At 29.2% G+C, this 26,745-nt stretch overlaps 2 protein-coding genes across 2 annotated transcripts in view; both read right to left on the bottom strand.

Moving 5' to 3' along the window:
* Positions 1-194: 194 nt before the first annotated feature.
* On the bottom strand, positions 195-2,623 carry LOC113386194. Its single transcript, XM_026623991.1, has 7 exons — positions 2,479-2,623; positions 2,103-2,286; positions 1,955-2,033; positions 1,548-1,607; positions 1,113-1,172; positions 818-1,010; positions 195-480 (listed from the first exon to the last, which is right to left on the bottom strand). Exons 1-7 carry the CDS (start codon positions 2,541-2,543, stop codon positions 195-197), a joined length of 927 nt encoding a protein of 308 aa, XP_026479776.1. The 5' UTR covers positions 2,544-2,623.
* A 1,793-nt stretch (positions 2,624-4,416) lies between these two features.
* LOC113386888 (transcription-associated protein 1-like) overlaps positions 4,417-26,745 on the bottom strand; it is a 30,364-nt gene continuing 8,035 nt past the window's right edge. The window contains 44 exon segments of the mRNA XM_026624646.1: positions 4,417-4,619; positions 4,689-4,733; positions 4,736-4,751; positions 4,824-4,963; positions 5,201-5,342; positions 5,413-5,630; positions 5,948-6,065; positions 6,263-6,572; positions 6,798-7,023; positions 7,259-7,433; positions 8,815-9,063; positions 9,152-9,316; positions 9,785-9,996; positions 10,086-10,374; positions 10,581-10,874; positions 11,980-12,201; positions 12,361-12,363; positions 12,434-12,664; positions 12,799-12,954; positions 13,018-13,171; positions 13,366-13,496; positions 13,567-13,704; positions 14,001-14,137; positions 14,355-14,501; positions 14,950-15,188; positions 15,256-15,425; positions 15,669-15,929; positions 16,320-16,523; positions 16,593-16,757; positions 16,987-17,178; positions 17,642-17,841; positions 18,083-18,236; positions 18,432-18,784; positions 19,116-20,180; positions 20,302-20,479; positions 20,795-21,015; positions 21,098-21,166; positions 21,332-21,536; positions 21,605-21,778; positions 22,027-22,238; positions 22,346-22,615; positions 22,907-23,162; positions 23,477-23,621; positions 23,844-24,604. Coding sequence (XP_026480431.1) covers positions 4,417-4,619; positions 4,689-4,733; positions 4,736-4,751; positions 4,824-4,963; positions 5,201-5,342; positions 5,413-5,630; positions 5,948-6,065; positions 6,263-6,572; positions 6,798-7,023; positions 7,259-7,433; positions 8,815-9,063; positions 9,152-9,316; positions 9,785-9,996; positions 10,086-10,374; positions 10,581-10,874; positions 11,980-12,201; positions 12,361-12,363; positions 12,434-12,664; positions 12,799-12,954; positions 13,018-13,171; positions 13,366-13,496; positions 13,567-13,704; positions 14,001-14,137; positions 14,355-14,501; positions 14,950-15,188; positions 15,256-15,425; positions 15,669-15,929; positions 16,320-16,523; positions 16,593-16,757; positions 16,987-17,178; positions 17,642-17,841; positions 18,083-18,236; positions 18,432-18,784; positions 19,116-20,180; positions 20,302-20,479; positions 20,795-21,015; positions 21,098-21,166; positions 21,332-21,536; positions 21,605-21,778; positions 22,027-22,238; positions 22,346-22,615; positions 22,907-23,162; positions 23,477-23,621; positions 23,844-24,604 — 9,615 coding nt within the window.

Genomic DNA, 26,745 nt, shown 5'->3' with positions numbered 1-26,745 from the left:
AAATACGCAAGATGTTCATGAGACCGATCCAAGTACGCACGTAAACAATATTTTATTTTAAATTGATTGTTTGAAAACTCCACATTCACCTAGCGTTGGGGAATGTGCACTTCACCGGTGAATGTGCACATTCACCAAAAGTGCACATTTACCGTAACATATATATATATATAGATATTATACATATATATATATTAAAATAATAGATAAAATATGAGCAAACCTGATGATAAAATACCCATAGTCCTAACACGCGGTGGACTACAATCTAGTCTTGAATGGACAGAATCAGTTAAATCAATAGTATTAGTTCTAGGAACAAGATGAGCTGAGTTCCATCCTGATATGGCCCTATTTTGTGGTCTTTCTGGTGGAGGTGTCACTTCTCGTAACGATCTATATCTACTTGGTCTTTCATATATTGCATCAACAACATCATCATCAATATCCATGGCTACAGGGCTTTCCATAATATTGCGACTGTAAATTAATTGGAAATAACACTAAATAAAAGCACAATGAACATTCAATGTATTAAATCTCATTCTCAGTTAATAATTTTAAAATCAATTAGTTTAAATAAATAAACTACAATAAAGTATCAATGTAAACAGTAGTCACATGAAATGAGAGAAATATTACTGTGTTCATTCATCCATCAAAAATAGTTTCATTTTGAATCTCAGAGAAATATAATTTTACATTTTCACACATTTAAATATGTATGATAAAGAATATATATATATATATATCTTTATCATATATATACATATTAAAAAAAAAAAAAAGAAATATTTATTGATATTGATAGACTTACTTTACAGGTACATTTTGATTAACAGTGATTTTCATGTGCAAATCTTTAGGAATGATGGACTGTGGCTTGCGAATAGTTTTAACATTGCGGCTGATTGAGGAATCCCAAAGTGAAGATCGATTGCCAATGTCAGGCAATGGTGGCATCCGAGACATTGCATAATTATTTTTAAATGTCATAGTTATAGGTAAATCTGAAAATGTTGATGTATTTAGATGTTGCACCACAAATATTCTTAAGACTACAAATAATTATTTGGATATATATAAAAATATTCATAAATAATGAGCTCAACCTGAGCGAATACAATTGTTCTTCACTGACCATTGTAACGCAGCTGGCTGGCGTACAAAATCTAAAGCATAATCAAATAATTATATGAGGTTATAACATTGCTTCAATTAATAGAATATATATTTAAAATATTGATAAATAAGGAGCTCAACCTTAGAGAATATAATCGTTCTTGATTGATCATTTCAACACAGCACATATGCGTATATAATTTTCTATATTTTATATTTTCCTAAGAAAACAATAAGAATTGTATAATAGGAAAAATAATAAAAAGTTATTCAATATTTGAATTTTTAAAAAACTACAAGATTTATTGTGAAATATTGATTAGTAGTAAAATTGTATGAATTATATTCATGTAGTACTTTAAATATGAATGAAAAACTTCAAAAATATTTAAAACAGACAGAAATAAGAATTATTATTTATATACCTGAGGGAATAAGTTCCTTCTTGGCAGGTCGTTGTAAATCAGCTGGTTTCCGTACAAAATCTAAAATATATAATCATATATTACTAATAAATTAAAGTTAATTTTTCCTAATATAACAGTTTGTTAAATTTGACAACATAAAGTGTGAATTACATAAAATCATTATGATTATATTATATAATGATAGTTATATTTCTGAACCTTTCACTTATTTTATTCAAAGTTTCAGGGATATGTAATGTACCCTTCGTCAGACACTATTGTTAATGATATTTTTTATTATTCATTTACACACTTAATTATTTAGTGAAAAATAATCTTAATTAATCTAAATAATAATAAGTTTTATCATTAAATATATATATATATATATATATATATATATATATTCATTTTTGTATGTATACCTCTTTTTGTAGATAAACTAATTTGGCCACTTCTGTTAGTCGATAAGGCAAATCGACCATTTCCAACATTTTGAGGAAGCTGCAATTAATCACTTGTATATTCACTAATGCCATAATATGTATCTACATAAAATTAACTACTTATTACGTTCTGTTTTCTCAACTTTTGCAGCTTAAGTCTTGCATCAGTTTTTTTAGCAATCTGCGCTAGTTTATCACGAGCATCAACTAATTTTGTCCGATTTTTTTGTATTATCTTCAATCTAGCATCTTTAATATTCGCCTTTGGTACAGACTGAAATGCTCCACGTTTTTTAGGTATTCTATTTTTTCTGTAAATCAAACCAAATGTAATAATATATTACATATATTGCATGTTAAATATTTTTGTTGATATAAAAATTTGAGAATAAATAAAACAATGAATTGAATTGAAGAAAAATATATATAATATAATCGGGCGACTACGTTATTGAGTTTATCATTAATGCAGACATTAATACAAAAATACATTAGAAAGTTACCCATTTCGTTTCTGGAAATTTTGCATTTTTTTCTTTTTAATTATTTCTGCTAAACTAATATCCATCGTATTGACTTTTAAATATAACTATTTTATAAATATCAGTAATAGAATAATAAGTTGATTTTAATCTTAACCAAGCACAAATATTTTCGATATGTGTCAAAATTGATTTTTATCTATCAACACCAATGAAGTCATCCCAAAAAAAAAACCGTTAATATCATATGTAATATCCGCTAAAACTAGAAAACAAATTTTGTCATTCAGACCATAGATAAATAAGCATTCAGAGCTCCAGAGGAATAATGAATAATTCCTTATCTATGAAAATACATTATATACTCCATAGATAAAAGAAGAGTACTTTAAATGATTGATATACTCTTTTTCATCTATGGGCCGATACACAATTATGTATCGGATATTTTAACAAATTAAACATTATATTGCCTTTTGCAAATATTTCTTTACAAAAGATTAACGTAACTTATCTGAGAAATAATACGGAGAGGAGAGCACAAGCTCTCCTCTAGCGGATTTTAAGTAAAACTTGACGACCAACAAATATGGCGGATGACACATTTATGAGTTGAATTTGCTGTCAGCTAATATTTGTTTTGATGTAAAACGACACGCCGTTAAATCCCAAAAAGATGTTATTTGCAAAAACACCCAACGGACGTTAAGTTTAGTTTAGTCTAGTTTTCTTTTTATTTCTATTATCTGGATTGTTTTTATCAATTACATAAAGGTTTATTACGTATTTATTTATTATCAATTAATTTTATAAAGATTAATAGAATTATAATAAGAATTTCAATTTAAGGAGTAATACTTGCATAGATAAAAGAAGAGTGAGAGCTGAGTTCGAAACGTGTTGCATGGATCGAAATAAAACTGTTGTACATGTGCAGGTTGAAATAGTCTGGAAATTTGATTTTTGAACTTCTCAATGAATAAATTAAATCATATAAAAGTTTGAAGGAACAAGTTTACAGTTCGTCTTTTTTTTACACTTTCAAACGTCTGAAGAGCATGATGTGCACACATTGTGAAATGACTATTTGCAATATAAAAACACATCTAAATATTTATTTGGATTTATTGGTTTTTCATGCATAGACAATTATATAATAATGGTTCTTTTCGTCATAACGGAATAATTAAATCAGAATGTAATATTACCAATAAAAAAATATATAAATATTTTTAGTGTTGCATTATTAAATGTATTTATTGTAATACTTATTACTATTTCTTGTGCTATAAAAATATAATCAATAAGCATCTATACTTAGTTGAATTTATCACATGACAAGCATGCAAATCAAAATTATTTTTATTTAATTTTGTTCTAATTTAATTGTGAGCTTTTTTTGTTGAAGAAATTGAGTATTTTGGAATTGTGTAATCATATACTAAATTTGCAATAAACTAAGGTACCTCAACATTTTGAGGTTATTATAAAATACAAGAGCGTTTATGCCATTAATTTAATAACATAATTCAAAATTAAAAAAAAATACCATTCATACCAAGTACAATTCCATTCATCATGAATTAATTTTTTTAAATTTATTTTACTACTGCTTCTAATCCAATCTTACTTAAAAGTAAATATACTAAATTATACTATTCACAGACATTTTATATATTTTATATTATTAAAATTCTGCATATATATGCAAAGTATTGAGTTGTGCAAAGCACTCAATATTTCAGCCTTGATATAATCAAATATTTTTCTACATATTAGAAAGAATAGATTTAGTTGATGTCAAAATTGAGCAATACGTCATTTTCAATTGAAAGTCAATATAGAAAGTGTATCAAGTTAAGCTATATGTGTCTAAATACTGGACCTATACTGATACTTGACCTATTAAAATATTAATACTATTTTGATAGAATTATTACATTGCATCAAAAATAAAATTTATAACCATGGGTGCCAAGCAGGATCCATACGACACAGATTATTGAAATTGGTGGCAGCAGTAACAAGCGTGCTGACTTTACTATCAATTCCTTCATAAGTTGCAATGCTATTTAGTCGAGATGTTATAGATTTTACTACGCCAACGGTTAAAATAATGTATTGCTCTGAATCATTTACAGAGTTGTCAGTTGCTTTCTCTTGTTGATTCAGAGACTGTGCTTCACGAGTTTCATCCATACCTTTGTTTCTTTCTTGAATTATTTTATTATCTTCACGTCTTTTATATGCTGTTATAATTTCGTCACGTAATATTGTTTTAGAATTGTTTGTACCTGTATTGAATGTTTGTTATTAGTTTTTTAAACTTATATAATTATTTTTTGTAAGTTTCATTAGTTTATTACCTTAAATGTAGGATGAGTCAAACATCTTGCTACAGATATCATGGATGCAGTCAGTGGTCCAGTAATTCCAAAATTTGAAACAAATTCAACAACATTTGGTGTTAGTCTAAATGGAACTGGCCTGTTACTAAGAAGTTCGCCTAAAAAGTTAAGTTTTAGACAATTAATTAGTATATTTATATTATATAAAACTTCGGAATAAAAAAATTATTATGTTTATTGGAATTAAATATATATTTTAATCTGTTTTCAACGATATTAATGAAACAATCAGATTAAAATTTAATTCTTATTCTCAAAAATTTTGTCACTTACCATATTGATTTTATCAATTAAATAGGTTATGATAGAAATTTTAATTCTTAATTAGTACTTACAATTAGTTTCGTCAATATCAAATTTATAATAAGCAATATTCATTAAGCCAGAATCTTGATGTATGTACATCATATCAGGGTTCAATCTGGTCAGATGAAGAACGTACTCCGCAAAACAGGATAGCGCCAATTGTAATGTAAACTAAAAATATTGATATTAATAATGATTCAAACAAAACATACAAATGCACAAAATATATTAATTTAAATACCATTTTTCGGAAAGACCAATAATCCGTAGCATTTGGAAATGTTTTCAAAGCCCAATGCTTCAGCAAAGTTCTAGGAGCCATGGAATTTTGCACTTCTTGAAAAACATCCCTAAGAATTTCATAGCATATTTGCGAACCCCTTGCTTGAACAGATGCCAATCTTTCATAATATCGTGCTACTGGTGCTTCATGCTCAATAGCCAATGTAGTAGCACAACCTAAAACATGACACCACATAATCAGGTCTTAGCTTTCTTTTATAAAATAAATATCATGATCTAAAAATTCATATTTTTAAATTATTTTTCATATTATAAACAATTCATTTATTAATATTCATTTTATTTTTATAAAAAAAAAAAAAAAACAAATTCAGAATTCCCAAAAATGATTAAAATTTTCAGAAACATACAAAATCTTTATAACTTTGCAATTCAAACATTTCTTTTATGTTCAGAATAATTTATTTTTAATTTTTTATGAAGTAAATTGCAGATAAGTTAAGAAATTGATGCGATTTATATTCATGTCTTACTTTTTTTGTATATATCTAGTAGTGACAACGATGCAGGATTATCTTCTACCAAACGAATCTGTGGTGAAACAGCAACAACTTTCGGAATAGTGAAATGTAAAAATCTTTTTGAAGTCTCCTACAAATATATAAAAAAAATTCTTTGCAACTTTATATACATCATTCAAATATAATATATAAAAATTAGTGCAACTATTTAATATATAAGTAGCTTTAAACTTAAACAATTATGATTTATAATTTTAGATTAGCTAAATAAGCCTAACATATTGTTTTTCATATACATATAGTTCTACAGTCTTATGTTACTGTTACCTTTTGTTTTCCGAGGTAATGATTTAGCATTCTTAGCAATTGTAGTACTCGTTCCTCTCTTCTAGTATCACCAAAACATAAATAATTCACAACCAGGTATGGGTAAATTTTTCCATTATGTCCTCTAATAAAAAGTCTTCGAGCTGCAGCATTATGTTTCTGAACTATTTCAACACGTGGCATGAAGCGCGCGATCCGAACATAATAGTGTGAATTTCTTGGTAACAAAAACTCTCCTGGTAACTCTACTTCAGCTGTCTTCAATGAAAAGTTGGACAAAAAGCGGCATTTCTCTTCTATTAAAAATGACCTATTATAATTTAAAATTTGATTAATAATGACTATGTACCATAGTTTTGTTTGTTTATTTTCTGGCTAAGATCACGTTCTTGACAGGAACACACATAGTTCCAAAACGCCGACAATAAATAGTAATTAAAAAAAAAGTGTTTTTATTACTATTGGAGTCCTTATTCGAAGGTCAATACTACATATACAAATCCAAGTAATGCTATTAATTTCATACTATACTTACTTAGGCAATAATTTGGTTTTGGCTTCTAAAATTTTAATCCATTTCTTGAATTTTCCAATCAGATTGTGTAATCTCATGGCATTTGGTTGACTAAAATCGAAATCTTTTTTAAACTGATCTTTCATCTTCTGAAATACGGGATCTTGTTTAGTCGCTTCGGCTCTTCTAGCTAGACATTCTGAGGCTGCTGTCGGGAATTTTGCATGAGTTGAACTTGAGATATGCTCTATAAATAATTGAATTTGTTATTGTTAATTCGAATATGAACAAAAACAGTTTATCAGAGCATTAAAGATTAATTGTATAGATACGTTTCGACATATATAGTTATATCTAAATATAAACATAAATACCAAAGAATAAACATAAGTAAAAAGCGCACTCAATCTTATACATATACAAATATATATATATATATATATATATATATATATAAAATATATATTCAAAATTAAGTGTACCAATTCCAGTTCCAAATGTTGCTGCAAGCTTTTCTACGAAATTTACTGTGTGAGGCGTGATTCGAGCTTTACCCACAGCAGCACGGTTCTCAAAAGCTACTGCATGACACTTGGCAAGTCCTTGGCGTAAATGTCGTAAGACTTCTTCATAACCATTCTCTCGGAACCAATCCATCTAAATAAATATTTTAATTCACAATGATTAAAAAAATCACACAGTGTGGTTAAGTCTTGTGTAGTCGTAACATCTACAAATATCCTCCAAAAAAATCGAGTGTTTTTAACAAAAAAATATTAGTAATATGGATATATAAATTATTACAGAATAAACCTGATGATGGAACGTACCTAGTTCCGAAACGTCGTATTAAACATCTTCAAAAAACATATTGTTTTTTATTATTGGATTTACTGTTCGGAAAAGAAACAATCAATATATTGAAAAAATCCAGGACTTATCTATTGAATATATATATATATATATATATATATATATATATATATTGTATGATTCTGAATTTGATTTTTTTGTTGACATATGTATTAACAAAGTCTAATAATCGGGCATAACATCAATAAAAAACATGAATTTCTTTCAAAAATTTATTTTAAATCCATACGTTTCGGCTATAATCCTAGCCTTCATTCAGTGGAAAAATTAGTTAATCTTAGTGTTAAATTGGAAAATTTTAATAATCCATGGTATCAGGATATGGTAATGCACTACACTATGTATTATAAACATTAACTTGAAATTACACAATATTTTCACAAAATACTGATTTGAAAAAATCACAAATGGATCGTGTGTTATTCGTAGACTGGTTGGAGATGTAAGTCTACGAATAACTACGAAGACTAGGATTATAGCCGAAACGTATGGATTTAAAATAAATTTTTGAAAGAAATTCATGTTTTTTTATTGATGTTATGCACGATTATTAGACTTTGTTAATATATATATATATATATATATATATATATATATATATATATATATATATGAGTGAGTTATGTATATATACATAATTATGTATATATATATATGTATATGTGTACGTACATATATGTATATATGCGTAAGTTTATATGAGTGTACTTAAATATTTTTGCCTATACTTTTTAATTATTTATTTAATTCTAGTCTCTACTACCTTTCCTATCTTTTATATTTGGTTTTTTGTCAAGTGTTGCTGTTTGTTAATTTTTCTCTTATTGTATAGTTACTTTACCAATCCACATATATTATAATTACCTAGATATGCTAATTTTCATACTGTTTTTAGATCCACTGATGATGACATTAAATTGAATGTCGAAACGTTTGGAAATAAAGATTATTCTATAAATCTTTGGCTTTTCTTTGTTTGATGTATCGCCCTCAAGAACTCACTCATATATATATATATATATATATATATATATATTTACATATATATACATATAAATATGTTTTATATCTAGAGTGGGGAGTTAGATGAATATTTTATTGTAATTCGCTATTTTTCAACCTCAGGCATGATGACTAAGTCGATCCATAAAACCGCTGTACGTACCTGGTCAATAATTCCCTCTAAGGATGAAAGTACCATTGGATGTATTTCTTTTTGCATGTTCATAATTCGCATGCAGCGCCATGTGGTGGGAGACACTTTAATCGCTTCGCTTACTGGTGTCTGCTGAGCTGTAGAAGGACTGCGAGTTGAGGGATTGTTTAACTTATGCCATTCTCGCTCTTCTATTTTTAGAGTGAAGTACATTGTACGTGTTAAAAAATACACTGCTTGTGGAAACATCCTGCCAATCTAAATTTTTTAACAGAATTAGTCACATTAATTTTACAATCACCTATTTGTGCAAACTTATTTCCTAAAATAATATCATTAAGATTACCTGCGTCAATAAATTCATAATAACTGTATTATTATATTGCACAAGAAAAACAAGCAGTTGTGGAATCCAAGGCAGCCATAATAATAATGGAATGTTTCCTGCATATTTATCAACGGCCGCCATTAATACACCATTGCTATTATCTTGGGCCATCATCCACAAAACCTTTAAAACATTAGAAAGAAGAAACATTAAAAATACTTCAATCTAATATTCTAATATAACCCCGGACATGTCTGCACATATAAATATCTAATGGTCCTATTAAGAGCAGAAAATGTCAAACAAATTATGTTTGCAGTGCCTGCAGTTGAAAACCTGGACTGCACATTAAAGAATATTTGGAAAAATTCTGCACATTTCAGAACATATCAAAAATAATTTACACAAAATAACGTTAATATATTACTCTACAAATAATCTAAGTTATCACAGGAATTAATAAATCTATTCATTGTTCCAAATCCAGCATAGTACGATACCTATATCCAAATTAAATATGTCCAAAACATGTTAAAACAACAATTGCAAACCTACAGTAGAAATTGTATTTTTTTATCGTTTCATTATTGTAGAATTCAGGAAGAAATTAAATATATCAAATATTTCTATACAAATTTATGAATTTATTACCTTCGCTAAATATTTTCTAGACTTAGATTCATTCTGATTGCGACAAGCATGTAAATAGCATGTGATTGCACTTTCTCCAATTGTAATATTTTTTTGTGTATCTCGGGAATATACAGATTCAAGATAATCACCCCACAATGCCCAAGCCTTAACTAGTTTGTCGTGCGTGCTTATTGCAAACGAGAACGCTTTGTTTGCATCCTCAGATCTCCCTATTAAATAATAATGGCAATATATAAAATATACATACACAAATAAGTAATATATTAACTTGCAGTATTAATTTTTTTACGAACTATACCTAATTGAGCAAGAAGCATTCCTTTCAATGAATACAGTTCTGCAATCATTTCATTTCCCGTGGTCTGAAAGTATTTGAGTTGTGTAGACTCAATTACTTCCAACCCGCCCTGCAATTCTGCTTTACTATTATAAGATGCCATTTGAAGATAACACTTTACTTGTTGCCTAATTTTCTGAAAACAGTCGACTATAGGTACACTCGGTATAGTATAGATTCGAGACAATGAATCTAAACAAACATCAGGAAGATTGTGTTTACGTGCAATCTTTGCAAAGTGTATGAGAGTCTGAAAAAAAAAACAAAAGTTATGATAGGAGATAATGATACTTTTAAGTTTTAAGATCTCATTGTGATGTAGTATATCAGGTTGTACCAGAACTCAACATCCAGCCAAAACGCCAAAATGAAAACAATTAGCTTTTTACCCTAAGCAGCCTGAATGTTATGAGCCATTAAGAACAACCTTGCGCTTTGAATTTAACTAAAACCAACCTCAGCACTAGCATGTACACCCAACATTCCAGTGCGTTTATTTCCAGCGGTTTGAGATGTAGCACTATTTCCAACAGTACGTTCCATCGGCTCGTTCTTTTGTTCATAATGACTCGCAATGTATTGGTAGTGATGTTGACGCCAGGTAAAGATATCGCTCCAGTGCGACATATCGTCTGCTATCACGGGTAGTCTATTTCGCCAAGTTTTAACTATTGCGTTCATATCATTTTGTGTACCTCCATCTCCCAACATACCCTGGTGAATATTAGCCGCTTCTTGTAGTTCCATTACCTGTTGCATTCAATAATGTTGAATTTACATTAAATTAAACATTTTATATATATATATATATATATATATATATATAATATATATATATATATATATATATATATATATTTGTAATATTTTTGCAGCCCAACCGTCGAATTAAAAAAAGATTAAATAACAAAATTATTTATTCCATTAAACGTTTCGGCACTTGATGTGTGTCATCATTCAATAATCTAAAAAACATAACATAAATACAAAGTTGATGACAAATATAAATATATAAATAGGAGGAAATTATACATACCAAACCAGGCAAAACAACAGAAAAAATTAATTATGATGTAAAATTGATTGAACACTAAATTTGTGTAAAATAATAAGATACTATTATATTAACAAACGAGAAATAGAAAGAGCACATATTGCCCTTCTATATTTAATGTTATTGATAGCGGTGCATTGTAGACACTGTTCAAGGTTACAACGCAGTGTAGTCACACACGTGTAATGAGCGAGTTGTGAGAAACGAAAGGGGAAAGAAAAACAGAGAAGAAATATAACGGACGAAAGATTCTAAAACTGTATAGAATTACTCTTCATAAAATTAATTATGACTTTGTAACTGTCATGTAAGAGATGTGAGGAATTACGTTTGTTTACACAAGAAGTATTAAGGGATATAAGTAAAGACTCAACTATCTTTCTAAGGTCACAATTTTTTTCAATGTAAAGGATGGAAGGATTTGACATGTTAAAAGTGTAATTCAGGTTTATCAAATGTTCTGAAAGCATCATTTTGAATTGATTTGGGTTTCTAGAATTATATACATGTTCTAGAAACCCAAATATATATATATATATATATATATATATATATATATATATAGCATAAACATTTATACATATATGGATATGTGTGTATGTATATATAAATATATATTTTACCCTTCAACATATGTATATATACAAATTATATATATATATATATATACATATAAATATACTTTTATAAATACTTAAACCACTAGCATTAATATGCTACAATACTGTTTTATGTATTAGATTGAACTGTTCGACTTTTGACAATACTCATAATATTCAGATTTACAAGCGCATATCACACCTGCTGCGCAGCCTGCAATAATGGCAAATGCACATGAGAAACTACTCGTGGTAGCCGGCGCCATTCACGCATGCACAAGGTAGCGCAAGCTTCAACATATCGGTCCAGCATTTTGAGGCAGTTTCGTCTCTTATCTGGTGGCTCGTCGGTTTGGCAGACCGCTAAGTAGGTTCGGTACAAATTTACACGCCATATAGACTCCTTTGGACAGCTATACTCGCTCTGCATAAAGGACAAAATTAAAAAATGTTTCGAATTATAAGAATTTTGCAAACTACTGCTGAACGATAACTGCTGTTTGCTAAATATGAAGATTTTATTTTATTTATTAGGCAACATACCGATATCGTTAATCCAAAATTTATTCGATGATAAACTTACCAACTGTAAACAAACACATATGTTAATAATGTAATTAATAGTTAATGTTTAAATAAGTAGTATAGATAAATACTTGAGCCAAAGCTTCCTTCATAAGATCCCACTGAGGCACTCGCCAAGCACTCTCTAAGATGAGAAAAGGATTTTTTTCAGCTTTACTTCTGCCATAGTTAAGTAACAGGTCCCATTGATTCAACTCTCTAGCGCATCTGGTCCAATGCTGTTCCCAAAGTTGTGCTTCTCGCAGACTATTTGGGACCATTGGCCCAGAAGCACAATCTTGTATGTGTCTCGACATAGCTACCTGCAACATTTTATTTTTTACACTTGAAGAAATTAGGTCAATCTTTTTATTTATTTCATTTTTGTATATAAAACCACTTATATTATTGCTTCAAGTATTATAAAGACCTTTAGCCAGTAAACACTTATTATTACCTCATAAGTTCCTTGAGCTTGTTCAAAAAATCCTTGTTGTTCATATGCAATAGCTATAGATGTTTCTTTATAGCGAGCATGCTTCTGCCACAATCCAGACCATAAATCCTCCTCATGCAGCAAAGAATACATATCACTCAAAGAATTTAAAATATCCTGAAACAAAATATTTTCACAAAACATTCAAACTAATGCACTAAGAATAATTTATAAAATTACTGTTTGCAATGTATCATCCGCTTGAAATTCATAACAATCTAATTTTTCTTCTTTGATTTTATGTTTGATGTTATCATCTACTGACATTTCTTCCAGATTTAGAGTCATTCGATGCCAAATATTATGAGTTTTCCCCAAATATTTCATAACTGCCCTGCAATAAAATAAAAACTAGTGTATAATAATGACCATTTAAGATTATCTTGAACCTGGTAACAAACCTGTTATTTCGAACCTCAAATTGAATACATTGAATACTTTCTGAATCATACACATTGGTCGATTCAATGATAAATAATGAACTAGTCACTAAATATTAATATAAACTTGAAATCTTTAGATACTTACGGTTTCAAAGCAATTGGTGGATAGCAATGCGACATTGCCTCAACAAATGTGTTTATACCACTCGGCTGACAATCTTTTTGTCCAACATGTGTTCCACTACATATGAATGGTACAATTTCAGCCACTAAAGTCTGTAAATATTATTTTCATTTTAGTTTGGCATAAACTATTACATATAAACAATATAAAATAGCAACTTACATTTCTTTGACTACATTCTAATATACTCCATATCTTCGGAAATATATCGATCCATATACTTTCAGCCAAATTAATATCTGTGTGACAAAGCTGAGATGCTGCAATTAATAGTTGTTCAGTTTTTATTGCACTTGCCTCCTACAAGATTTTTTTAAAAATTAGGAATACAATAAACATACTTCAGTGCCATAATTATTATAATATAATAGTATCCATATTAACTAGTATTGTTAAAAATATTTAACAGCTAATTCTAAAATCAATATCGATCTGATTCATTACTTATTATTAGTACCATACATAAATAAATTTATTTATTAATTAATAATTTATGTAATTCCCGTGCTGTGAATCGTGGTCAAATTTGTTTTCAGTTTGTAATTCAGTACTTTGTAATTAAGTAGTGCAAAAATAAAGTATAGGCTGAGAAATACCTGAATGAATTTGGCCTGAAGATTTATTATATCATCTATTGAGCTTTTAGTGGTAGTTAACTTCGAAGCCTCTAAGGCTGTCTTTGCCTCTGCATTAGATGAATAATCTGTTACTATTTCTTCTGCTGTAGACTCACCTAAAGGATGTAGGATGTTAATTAATATGACTGATTGCAAGTATTAATATCAATTGAGTATTAATGTAATCTAAGTTTTTCAATTAATTCTATAATTAAAAAGATTAATATAATTATAGGAATCTTATAATATTTTCTGCAATTAAAAAAAACGCAGATATATATATATATATATATATATATATATATATATATATATATATATATATATACAAACCTGATACGAAATTGTCGTCCTTATTACTTTCACGTCTTTGTTTTAAGTAATCATCATATTGAGCTCTATCCTCAGCATTTGCATTAAAAATTACGGAACAAATACTTGGGAGCAAATTTTCATTGTCTGATATCTTTATTTGGTGACCTAGAAGTTGATAAAATGTATACTCAATGATTTTTGTATTAGTTAACTTTTAACGACTTTTTTTATCTTTTGCAATAAACCAATATCATTAATCTAATTCTGTATCAATCTAATACCAAAAATATGCAAAAATTTCTATGTACTTACATATTTATTATGCACTCTGCATAGAACCTAACTACATAAGGCCTTTAAAATAATAAGTAAATCAATTTCAAAGTAAATAAATTATTTAAAATTTATGTGTCTATCTTCAAGCAGATTTATTTTCTCAACAACTCACAAATATTGTGAATGCCAGAAATGGAAGTTCATAGCATGATTCAACATTTTGTTGATTTCGCAAAATAAAAACAATCAAAGTAAGTAAATAACCACAATTCATACATTTCTATTTGTTATTTTTGAGAGTCCAAAATTAAACATATCAAATTTATACTATTCTTACCATGTACAGTAGTAGCTAAAATTAGTTCCACACACTGTTTAATCCAATAATGAGAGCCCATAGCATCCCAAGATTGTGAGCATATTATATATAATAATCTGTCATACAATCTTCTTCTAATTGATTGATCAAAAACTGCAAAAAACTTTGCTCTAATATGGGGTTGAGAGCATCTTAAACCAGACAAAAATGCAGGTTCGAGCTTGATTGGAAGCTCCGTACTCTTAAGTTCTTCATCTCTGAATTGGTTTGGGTAATAATGATAATTATTATTGCAAGCGAAAAGAAGTGAGTGATACCACCTACCTGTAGACATAATTTATTAGTTCTAAAAATTGTGAGTTGAGTTCTACATCGTCAGGAAACCTTTTTTCTACATATTGCATCATTTTTACAAGCAAGATGGATTTCTCTCGTAAGCTTGGTGCCTGTGATAAAGTTATGGGATTTTTATGCTTCATCCATTCTTCCAATATCTAAAACATACACAAAAAACACTTGTTAGAATAATTAAATTTATATGAACTTTGCTTATCAGAATATCGATACTCAAATATCATATTATATATATATATATATATATATATATATATATATATATATGTGTGTGTGTGTATGTGTGTGTTTAATTGATATTTCCTGGATACACAAGGCTAATCAGATAAATGTAAATAGTGACGATAAGTTGATTAAATTTGAAATTAGTGATAATTACTTACCTTGGTAATTGCTTTCATAATTTTTATATCTGGTGTTTTTTCAATTAAACTAACAAGTACATTGCCAATGAAAGTTTTCCTCATTTCCATACCCATCACCACCATACGAGTTTTAACGAGATCTAATCCCAATATCAAAAGATCAGTGATGGTTGAAGAACTATTGTCAGGGCATAAATGTTCATCAGTCATTCTTTGCAATACTCTCAAAAATTGTGTTATGAGGCGATCTACGTATGACGGCGTAGTTGCACATGCGGCCTATAAATAATTTGTCAAATTAATTATTCGTTTTGCATTTTCAGACTATTCAATTATTTGGGCAACATTGTAATTAGCATTATATGCAAAAAAGCACATCATTCAAATTTAATATCATATCGTATTACTAACCACTAATGAAGAATTTTATTATTATTTTATTATTAGAACTATTAGTTGCAACTAGTAATGTCAAATGCATTAAATAATGCAAATTTGAAATCAGCAATTACAATACAAAAATAATAATGCATATATCTCAGATTAAAATCTTTTTAGTAATTTTAATTTTATTTAGTTAAAATGCAAAAATGTTTATTTAGTGAAAAAGCAAAATGTATAAGCATAACTGTATATTTTATCTTACTATTAATGCTTTGCTATACTTGCCTTCAATAACATAAATGCACCATACAAGTTAGTTAAACAAGATTTGTTTTTTTCATATGATTCTAGTCCCTCGTTAACAACTTTATATATAGTACTGTATATAGTTTCAAGTTCACTGTAACGAGATGCCAACTGGGATCCAGTACCCTCCGGTGGATATGATGACAGGAGTTTTAGTAACAAACTATGCACAAGCCGAATAACCTATATTTAATCATAAATAATATAATAAAACATCAAATTCAAAACGAGATAATAATGATAAAATAATACCTTTGAGTCAGTGGAAGCAATACATGCACACAATCCCTTTTGAAGTGGATGAATAGTTAATAATATGTGATCTCTTTGCGAAACATTGAATAAATGCGTCAATAACTCCAATCCTGTACACACATTTCCTAAATTTGCCAGTGGTAACTCCACAGAACTTAATACCTAAAAATAGAAAATTTCAGTTTGTCAGTTTTTCATAACATTAGGAATGAAGTGAGATTAAATCTCATAAAAAAATGCTCATAAACGTAAATCTGGTATGTCCAGTGGTTGATTACATAATAAGAACATTTGAATATATTGATATTGCAATTTAAATATAAAAAATTAAACTAATTGTAAGTGATATAAATTTATTACTTAATTTAGAGATGAGTATGTAATAGTTTACTTTATCTAGCCATGGTAATTCCAAGGGAGCTAATGGTGGCCAAACATCAGGTTTTAAAGCAGTTCTTATCAAAGCAACGCATCGTCTAGATAATAATTCACCCGGTGAAGTAATTCCTGAAGCTGAAGCCACAGTGCCTCCGCCATTGTTCGCTCCGGCGCTCCCACTCACTTGCGGAGATGGTTCATTTACCTGCCAAAAAATAAAATATAATTACTTACTCGTTATAATATTAATTGATACGGAAATAAGTGTTTTCGCCTGGAGGTTGCCCAACCTTAAAAAGCTATCTTTAAAACCCCCTCTACAATATAGAGAAGACTGTAAATAATAGGTAGTACTGCCCTAGGGCAGATCCGTAAGCTGAGTTAAAGTCCAACTCAATTCAGGGAAGAATAGTGTGAGAGATTTCCCAATGCCATTTCAGACCGCAGTGCCCGAGATGGGCTTATTTTCAAATAGAAATATATTTTTCATCTATATTTCCAAGTGAAAATGGACATCGCTATTGCACGACATCAGGACTTCCAGTGCGCGGGCTCGAACTCGCGACTCTGTCCATACAAAGTCAGTAACTTTCCATACAAAGTCAGCAACCGCTCGGCCACGGAATTAACGGAGAAGACTTTGTGAAAGAATGTATATTAAAACTGACCTGGCATGCGAGTCGTAAAAGAAAGTTCAATATGGCATCTGTGTGTTTTCGCGGTAGTGCCATGCATGTATCAGCCTGTGATCGAGATGAAACTGTAGTTGCACCGCCATCCGTAAGCAATCTTTTAGCATCAGGAGCACTGTCATCTGAGGCTGGTCTCTTATTCGACGAATTCGAACTGGAAACGTTCTTTGAATCACCTAAAAGAAATATGAAAATATAACAAAACTTAGCAAATGTTATGATTGATTCTTATATTAAAATGATAATATCTATGCAAGTTTAGCAAATAATGTGCATTGCAATCAAGGCAAAGTGTTCAAATATTTGTTTTGAGCAGATAAAATGATATTATTAAAAGTATATATATATATATACATACATATATATATATATATATATATATATATATATATATATAGAATCCAAGTGCAATCTAACCTTCTCGAATTCGTTGCAAATCCCATTTTATAACTACTTCTGCTAGCTCAACAGCAAGCTTACGATGTTCCAACGATGCTGCTGGACTAAAACCAAGTCTTTGTATTGAACCAATCATATGCTGAATTAGATGATGTCTCACTGGATAATATACCTTAAAAAACGTATCAATAAATTTTTGATATACAAATGAATTTCTAATTATATGGCATGTTCAAGCCATTATTATTGATGCAAAAATATTACATAATATTTATTTATGATGAACAGAATTAATTTTTTTTAACATAAATGAGTCTTATACTGAAATATTCCATAAACCTAATTTATTTTCTTTTGAGAAACTTACTTTGTAATGCCTAACTATTAACTGCAAAATATGAAATAATTGGGGCATGCTATGACCTTCATCAACTATAATCTTCTTGGTCCAATGTGTCAACATACTATTTCCCTCTTCCATTCTTACTGGCATAGCAGGCGTTAAAATTTCCAGGGCTTGTCGAACAACAGATCTCGCTTCAATCGCATAGGCTTTTAATAAACTGTGAAATACTTGTAACACAATTCGTTTATGAATTGCAAATTTTGATATTATATGACTTAATAATAAGTGACCGTTGTATCGTGTGGTAGGGTCAACGCAGTTTTTGGCTTGCAAACAAGGCCATGCAAATTGCATCAATCTTCTCAATTTAGTACCTAAAGTAAAATACAAATAGTATAATGCATATAAGATTGTATAATTTTATCTATTATTAAATCATTGAAAATATTTATACAATATTTACATTTTTATATTTGGTTTTAATGCAACCAAATTATGATGATAAACATTTTATAATATTGAAATTAAAATCAATCAAATTGTTGCTCTATAAAGTAAAAACAATTAAGGAGTAAAAACGGAAATTTAAAACAACATTTATATAGCATTTTGCATCAACTTATATTGTAAAATCTCACTTCGATTACTATAAACCGTCACATAATAAAAATCTTTGCAATATAACAAATAATTATAGAAAGTTACCTTGTTGCTTATTAACTGGATCATGTATGTGCACGGCTGCTTGTTCAACAAATAAACAAGCTAGTTGAAGTAATGCTATTCTAATGCTATCTGATACTAGTAAGTTGTCAGGATCAATAACTTTTTGAATAAAAACAGAGACAATATTTGCTGAAACATCTTCGAATGGTTTTGGCGGTGTTCCAATCAATAGCTGAGCTTCACCATTTTCAAAGCTCTTAGAAAAACATGGTATAATTATCATTTGTAATACTTTTGCCTTCAAGTCATCAGATATTACAGGATTGTTGTGAATGTCAACATATTTGTAGAACACAGCTCTTTTCCAGTGATAGTCATATTGTGTACTTACTGTGTTCTCCAGAAAGTCTCGTAAAAATTGAAAGTCAGGTATAAACCTTTTCACAAACACAATGAGTAATTGAAATAGCAACTCAATATCATCAGGATGATAACAAAAGTATTTAAGTAAAATCTTTACAATCAACTTAGGCTCTTTCCAATGAAGCAAATCTGCATCACAATTTTTCTTTCCTGTCATTCGAATTTGATATTCTTCACTATTCCATATTGATTTAATAGCATCGATTAAATGAGTTTGAGTAGATATCCATTCATTATCATGCTTCATTAATATGGTGATTACTTTCATACAAACATGTTGAACTTCATATTGATCTGAAATCTGCACCTCGGAGAATTGAGTTTCTTTTGTTGCACACTTAACTAACTGTATTAGTTTCTCTTCGCAGACTGATTGCACAGCTTTGCGGAAAGGACCGCCTTCCTTATGTTTCAAGATATCAAACAAAAATCTAGTCCACTGTTGATCAACCATGCAATTTATTTGCAAAATATAATTAATCAAATTTGATGAAGTTCTCAATAAAAATCTTATTAAAGGAGTTCTGAATGAAGAACTTGGTTCAAACATCACATTATTATGAATGTGAAGCAACTCTAAGAATGTAGGTGTGCCAGCAGTTGAATGACAAAATATTTCAATTAACAAAGTTATTTTCTGCTCAAGCTCCGTATTCTTTGCATAAGGAGGATAACTTGCAGCTAGAAATTAGTATGATAGAAATTAGTAATGATGATGCAATTCTGCAAACTTTAGTGCAGAAATTTTTGACCACAGCATTAACAACTGACATTAAAATGATCATAACAGAAAAATACTCACAGCAATTTTCCTGAGATATTTCAAGTAAGATTTTCATGTGTTGGAACAATTCTCTACATACTTCGTCAGTGAACAAGTTCGGAAACAGCTGTGATAAATAAGCTAATCTTTTAAAAGAGCACAATTTCACATTTTCATCCAATGGTTGTTTAAACAATGGCTTAATTTTATCAAAAATCTGCAATATACAAATGATATTTAGAAAGTTATTAAATTGTATGTACATATAACTATATTGAAATATTAAATTTTATATAAATATATATACATAAATATATGTATGTATATATACATATATATACATATATATATATGTATATATACACATACATATATATATATATATATATATATATATATACTTCTTCACCGAACCGGATTTTTATTTTTTATTTTTCGGTGTCGGCTTGGGTCCTTCCAGGCCTGTTGTATATATACACATATATATGTTAGATAATGTATATCTTGATACATATATAAAGAGTATAATTACCTGTTTATCTTCCATCACATAACTTTCTTTAAATCGCTTAATACAATTAAAGCCAGTTTTCTGAAGTTCCGAATTAGGTTTATCAAGGGCTGCAATGAGTGTCTCTAAAATTTCTTCACGGTATTCATCATTAGAAATGTAATGGCAAGCCGCTAAAGCATTAAGAGCGGAGCATCGTATTGGAATCAAGTCCGGTACATTTTTATAACAAGGCAGATTTCCTAACAAGTGTTTGATTAATTATATACAATATTATAAAAATAATCATAAAATGTTAAAAGAATATAGCATCATTAGATTTACCTATTGTATCATCCTTGCATAGAGCAAGCAACTCACAAATAAAACTCATGTGTTCTTTGATTGTCAAATCTGAAATTATTATAAAGAAAATTAAATACAAATACAAATTAAATCATAGATCATTGTGTAATATTCCCACTAATTTCATGAATTAGAACTGTCTATCAATGTTAAATGATTGCAATTATATATAAAAAAATAATATTAAATTAATATTTTTCAATTCTATATTACCTATGGTAAATAATCTTGGATTTAAAGTAGTACAGAACGTATTGCCATCCATTAAACCAATTTGAGCATTTGTAGGTTGATGCCGTAGTCTAAGTCTAAGCTTCCTGGGTGGTATGACATCAACTAAGATTTCGCGATGTGGCATCATTACATCTGTTACACTACACCCTTGCAATTCCGCTATTAGGCGTAATGACTGCATTGCCTAGAATAATTTTTTTTTATTAAATTTGTTTTAAAAGTGATTTTTCTTTTATAAATTGTGATTAATACCTCTTCTCTAACAATCGTATGCGGACTTGTAATCTGGCGCACGAGTTCGCTGATAACTTCAAATAGAGCTTTTTCTTGGATTTGAATAAGAGAGGCATTTTCCAATTTTACGTTACACACTCGCAACATATTATCTAAGTTGGATTTGGCCATGTCAATAGCACCACTAGAAACCTGACACGAGAATAAAATCAGCATAGTAAAATGTTAGAATACTCAGTAATATCATATCCACAGAGAAACCAATATCAGAAAAAAGCATTTCTTATAATTGAAATTAAATTTTATTTGTTATAACTAATCACCAAATATTTTACAAGGTGTGGACAAAATTTTATTAATTATGTTGATCCCGCATCAGAAAGTTCATGCAACTTGCTTTAAAATTAAATGCCACAAATAATATAGAGATACATGCTTACCTCTCCTGTTAGATCCATGAACACAAACATAAATGCTTTTAGGAATACGAGCATGTGCGAAAAAATCCAATGTAAAGCCATTTTATCAACAAAAAATTTAATGGCAATACAACCTCCTAGCTTAGCATACCAAGCCCGCTCATAACATAGTGCTACCATCTTTTCTGCCAGATATTCCATTAAAGGCAAATGACAAGCCCTCGCTGAAGATCCTTTGTAAATAATAGTTTTGTTATAATATGCGGATCAAATAACACATTTAAATTCATTGAATAATTTAAGAACAAAAAATATTATTTATGAAAAATGTTCAAATCACCCAATATTGTAGTGGCAGTTTGTTCAATTAGAACCAATGCTACATGTCCTGGCTTGCATAACTCCTTTTCTTCATGTCCCATTATGACTGCCAACGCATCAATCAGTACAAATGGATCTAATGTACAAGCAGGAAGACGTGATTTTAAATTCTGTGGTAAAGGACCGGCCTGTTGAGCTACTGCAATCATTGTGTAATGACGTACTAGACATATCATAGTATTCAATACTGAATGACGCAGTTCTTTTATAGCTGCTGCCACAAACATACCTAATTAAAAATAACATAACATAAACAATTAAGCATATTTTATTTAAAAATAAATAACTTACTAATTTAGAATGCCAATAAACAAATCAACTATTAAATATATTAAGAAATTATATAGAGCTATCTGCTGTTATTAATAAATCAATTAAATTAAAGTTAAAATCAGTTTCAGGTCAATAGCACTTTCAACAAAAACTATGTCCGATTTGTAAAATGCTTGCAAAAGCAAGATTCAATACAAGCATCACCAGTGCCAGTAGTATTTTTTCATTTCAAAATTTATCAACTTACTTGTGAGAGCCGTTTGATGAGTTTTGCGCGCAATCTCATCGTGTCCATCAGCCAAATGACGGTTCATGCCAATATTTGTTTGTGGAATCTGCTTATCTTGGAAGCTAGGATGCTTAAAAAGAGCAATTAATGAATTGTAGTTATCAGCTGAACCTATGCATGCAGCCAAATAACATCTCACAACTTCCCAGCATTGCTGGCGATAGTATGGCTTAGTGGCACTCGATTTTAAAGCTGTGAAGGATATTTCAATAATCTGTAAAATCAATATAAGTAATTAAAAATAGTTCAATACGACAAGTTAAAAATATTTAAAAAACTAAAATGCAATAATAGATATGAATTATTTTATTATTTAAAATGGCATAAAATGGGTTTAATTTGAACTTAAGGTTTAATAAATAAAGAAATTATTTGCAAAGAAGAAAAAAAAATGATACCGAAAAAAATAAAATTGCAAGAATATAAAAATCATTTCCAAATTATAACCTTCTAGATAATAATAACATATTATTTATGCAAAATCCAAAAAATAATCACAATTTTGCAGAATAATATAAAATAGCATACCTTGTCCAATGCAAAATCAATTGGTTTTTGATAATCTGCAAAGAGCACTTGGATTGCACAACCTTTCCCTTCTAACTCCTTATAATTCAAACGTTGAGGTTCGATCATCATCTTGCGATTTCCACCTCCAAACTTTCCAAGAACCCTGAAAAATAAATTTAATATTTAATGTTTATTTAATGAATGTTGACATTTAATTACCTATTCACTTTCTAATTACTTTATTGATAACTTATTCATATTTCAATAGGTGAAGTTATTAAAATTGCAAAAATATTGAAAATGATAAACTTAAAATTAAATATATATATATATATATATATATATATATATATATATATATATATATTATATATGAGTGGATTACCTAAAAGCAACATGAGCAACAGCATCTGGATTCCTTAGTGTTCTCCATAACGCTTGCATTAACTCTGCTCGTACTGGTTGTATATGTTCATAGAGAAAATCTGGTTGCAAATTATCAACACATAATTCTAAAGTCCGTAATCCTTGACTGATCAATGTGTCAGACCCGTTCAGTGCCGAAACCAATGGGTCCATCAACATTGGTAGGTAAGGCAACAAGGAGCTTAATCTTACAGGCACTGTCAAACATAACTCTACAAATAATATTTTCATATGTTGTTTGTGCAAACCGCTTTGCAGTCGATTTAATCCTTCTAATAAATTAGGCAGTAATGGTAAAAATTCTTTATATAATAGCTCATGACTTCCTCCACCAATTGAACGAAATAATGCTCGCAACAGCAAAAAATAATTATATGGTTCTTTTGCTGTCATAGCTAAATCCATAGAAGCATTTACAATCCTGTGTAAATGAGGGCGAAGCATATGCTCGTTTTCTGGTGGAAAATATGTTACACTTCCAAAGACAAGTTTAAATAATCCCAGATATAAATTAGATCTTTCGACATTAGAACCCATTTCTTCCATCCTCTCTAAAAGATATTCCACTAATACTGTAGCAAATATTGGCGAAGTAGATAAGTTAGCTAAAAATGTCTTTGGTATAACTTGCAATGCAGGATTACAATAAATTTGTTCAACCATATAGTCTATAGTTGCAGAAAATATTTCTCTAAATGTTCGAGTATGCATCATCAAAAACTGAAATTAAACAAGATTGCATTAACGAGTGTTCAATTCACAAAACATTCAAAGTGTCCTATCGCATCATTAATGCTGGCACAAACCCCATAAAACAAGACAGATTCACATACAAATACGGTAGAGATAGAGTAAAGCAACTCATGTTATTATTCACTATTACCACCACCGCTAAAATGCTCTAAAACCTCCTTTTCTTCCTTATTTCTTGCAGCTGTTGGAACTTGTCTTTGCTGTTGCAACATTTGAGCAGTATTCTGAGAACCAGCATGTAAGTTAGAAGCATTGTTTTGCATACCCATCGAATTAATACTGGAAGTATATAAATCCAATGCTTTTAGAGCCCATTTTACAAGATTTATAAAGACTTCAGTTTCACTTGGGGTAAATTGGATACTGCTGTAGGCTGAATTATCACTCGTTCCAAGCTAAAAGCAATAGATTATATACTCTTTTAAATTGAACACTTAATTTTAATTAGCATATCAATAACAAGATAATAAAAAAGGTGATAATAGATTTGTGTTATATCAATAAGAGAATTATGATTCAACATAAAAAAATCTATATTTGTTATTTAGTCATGACCAACAATAAGAGGACCACACGTCCCGAATTGACCTGGATAATTTAAAGTAATAGAATAATGGTAAAATAATTCTTTATTTTTTCTTTAAATCAAATAAAATAAAAATCTTTATAAACAGCCATATAAAAATAAAATATAATAAATAGAAGTAATAAAAATGCAGACCTTAGAGGAGCACATCCCATGTAATAGTTTTTAACACCAAACACTAAAGTTTTAACTAAACTTCTGAAATCTTGAGCACTCATGCTTTGGGCTTGTGATGGTGGAAATCCAAAACATGGCTTATCAGTAGAAGTCATGTTATTAGAACCATCAACAGGCAAATTTACTACGTACGCGCGCTCACGGACGATGTTTGGGAATCTGTTTGCGGTGAATTCGAACACTCAACACCGCCTGAAAAGAAATTTATTGATATACATCGAGTTCTAATTAAATATTATAAAAAGCAAAAGCAAAATAACTTGAATTTTCGCTATCGACCTACAATACAATTTGACACCATCGTCGGATAAAACTTACGATTGTTTTTTAATTATCTATTTTGAATAAATATATTATGTAATTTTTCATAACTTCATAATCATTAAAATATAAATTAAATAAATAAAATTGTTACTAAAAATAATGTTGCAACTTCAGCCAGTGCAAAATCAATGCTCACAAAAAATCACACCAAGCACATACATGTTATAATTACCTGAAGGCTCAACTTTAATTTTATCCTGTTGTGATAATCCTGATTGTGTAGGATTGTGAAGTTGCGGTAATGAAACAAAGCCTGGAACACTGGGTTGAAATTGACTACAATTGAAATTGTTTGGTAATTATAAAAAGAAATCATTATGTGAGACAGTAAGATGTAAACAATGGTTTACAAATGCTCTGTTTTAAATTCAATTTGAAGACACCTTCTACACAGGTGTTCAATTAAAAAATTACATCTGCCAAATACATATTTTACGGTCACATCAAGACCTTAAAAAGGATAGAAATTATATTTCTGCTTGAAGTATAAATATGTAAAAAAAAAAATATTTTGGATTTTAGGCAATCATAACTTTTTCTGTAGCAAAATTAAAAAGTAGACAAAGAAATATATCAGCCTAATTAAAATAGTAGAACTGAATATTATAGTAAAATCTTTTTGTATATAATATTAACATTTGCAAACTATGATCAAACTAAATCTCATAGTAAATCAATTAATAAAATAAATAAATGCAACAAACTTACTTTCTGTTCACATAAAAGACAATTGCATTTTGGATATCATTTTGAATTTCAGCACAAAAACTTCTAAAAATTTTCATAAGTAATTCACGAGATGCTTTTCCTTCTGCTTTAACCCGGATGCAATCGACCATGTTTAACAAAAGTTTACAGGACATAGTTTGAATCGTGACTGGTAGTGTGCAGTCATGAACATTTTTAGAAAATAAGCCTAACTGCTCGTGCTAAATCTCTTGCTGATAAACTAGTTCTAATGTGATGAACTAAATCTGCTAAAGTTGAAAAGGCCAAGGGACGTAGAGATTCATGTGTTGTA

The sequence above is a fragment of the Ctenocephalides felis genome, unplaced genomic scaffold, assembly GCF_003426905.1.
Source record: "Ctenocephalides felis isolate EL2017-DRISC unplaced genomic scaffold, ASM342690v1 CF-g0.4_SCAFFOLD_03571, whole genome shotgun sequence".
Lineage (NCBI taxonomy): Eukaryota > Metazoa > Arthropoda > Insecta > Siphonaptera > Pulicidae > Ctenocephalides > Ctenocephalides felis.
This window is presented reverse-complemented; position numbering and strand designations above follow the sequence as displayed.

What these genes read in the sequence shown, in the direction of transcription:
- LOC113386194 (XM_026623991.1), bottom strand. Translation starts at nt 2,543, where the DNA reads ATGGATATTAGTTTAGCAGAAATAATTAAAAAGAAAAAAATGCAAAAT. An exon ending in GAAGGAACTTATTCCCTCAG is followed by an intron (nt 1,173 to 1,547) that starts GTATATAAATAA and finishes ATTATGCTTTAG; the next exon opens with ATTTTGTACGCCAGCCAGCT. An exon ending in GAACAATTGTATTCGCTCAG is followed by an intron (nt 1,011 to 1,112) that starts GTTGAGCTCATT and finishes CAACATTTTCAG; the next exon opens with ATTTACCTATAACTATGACA.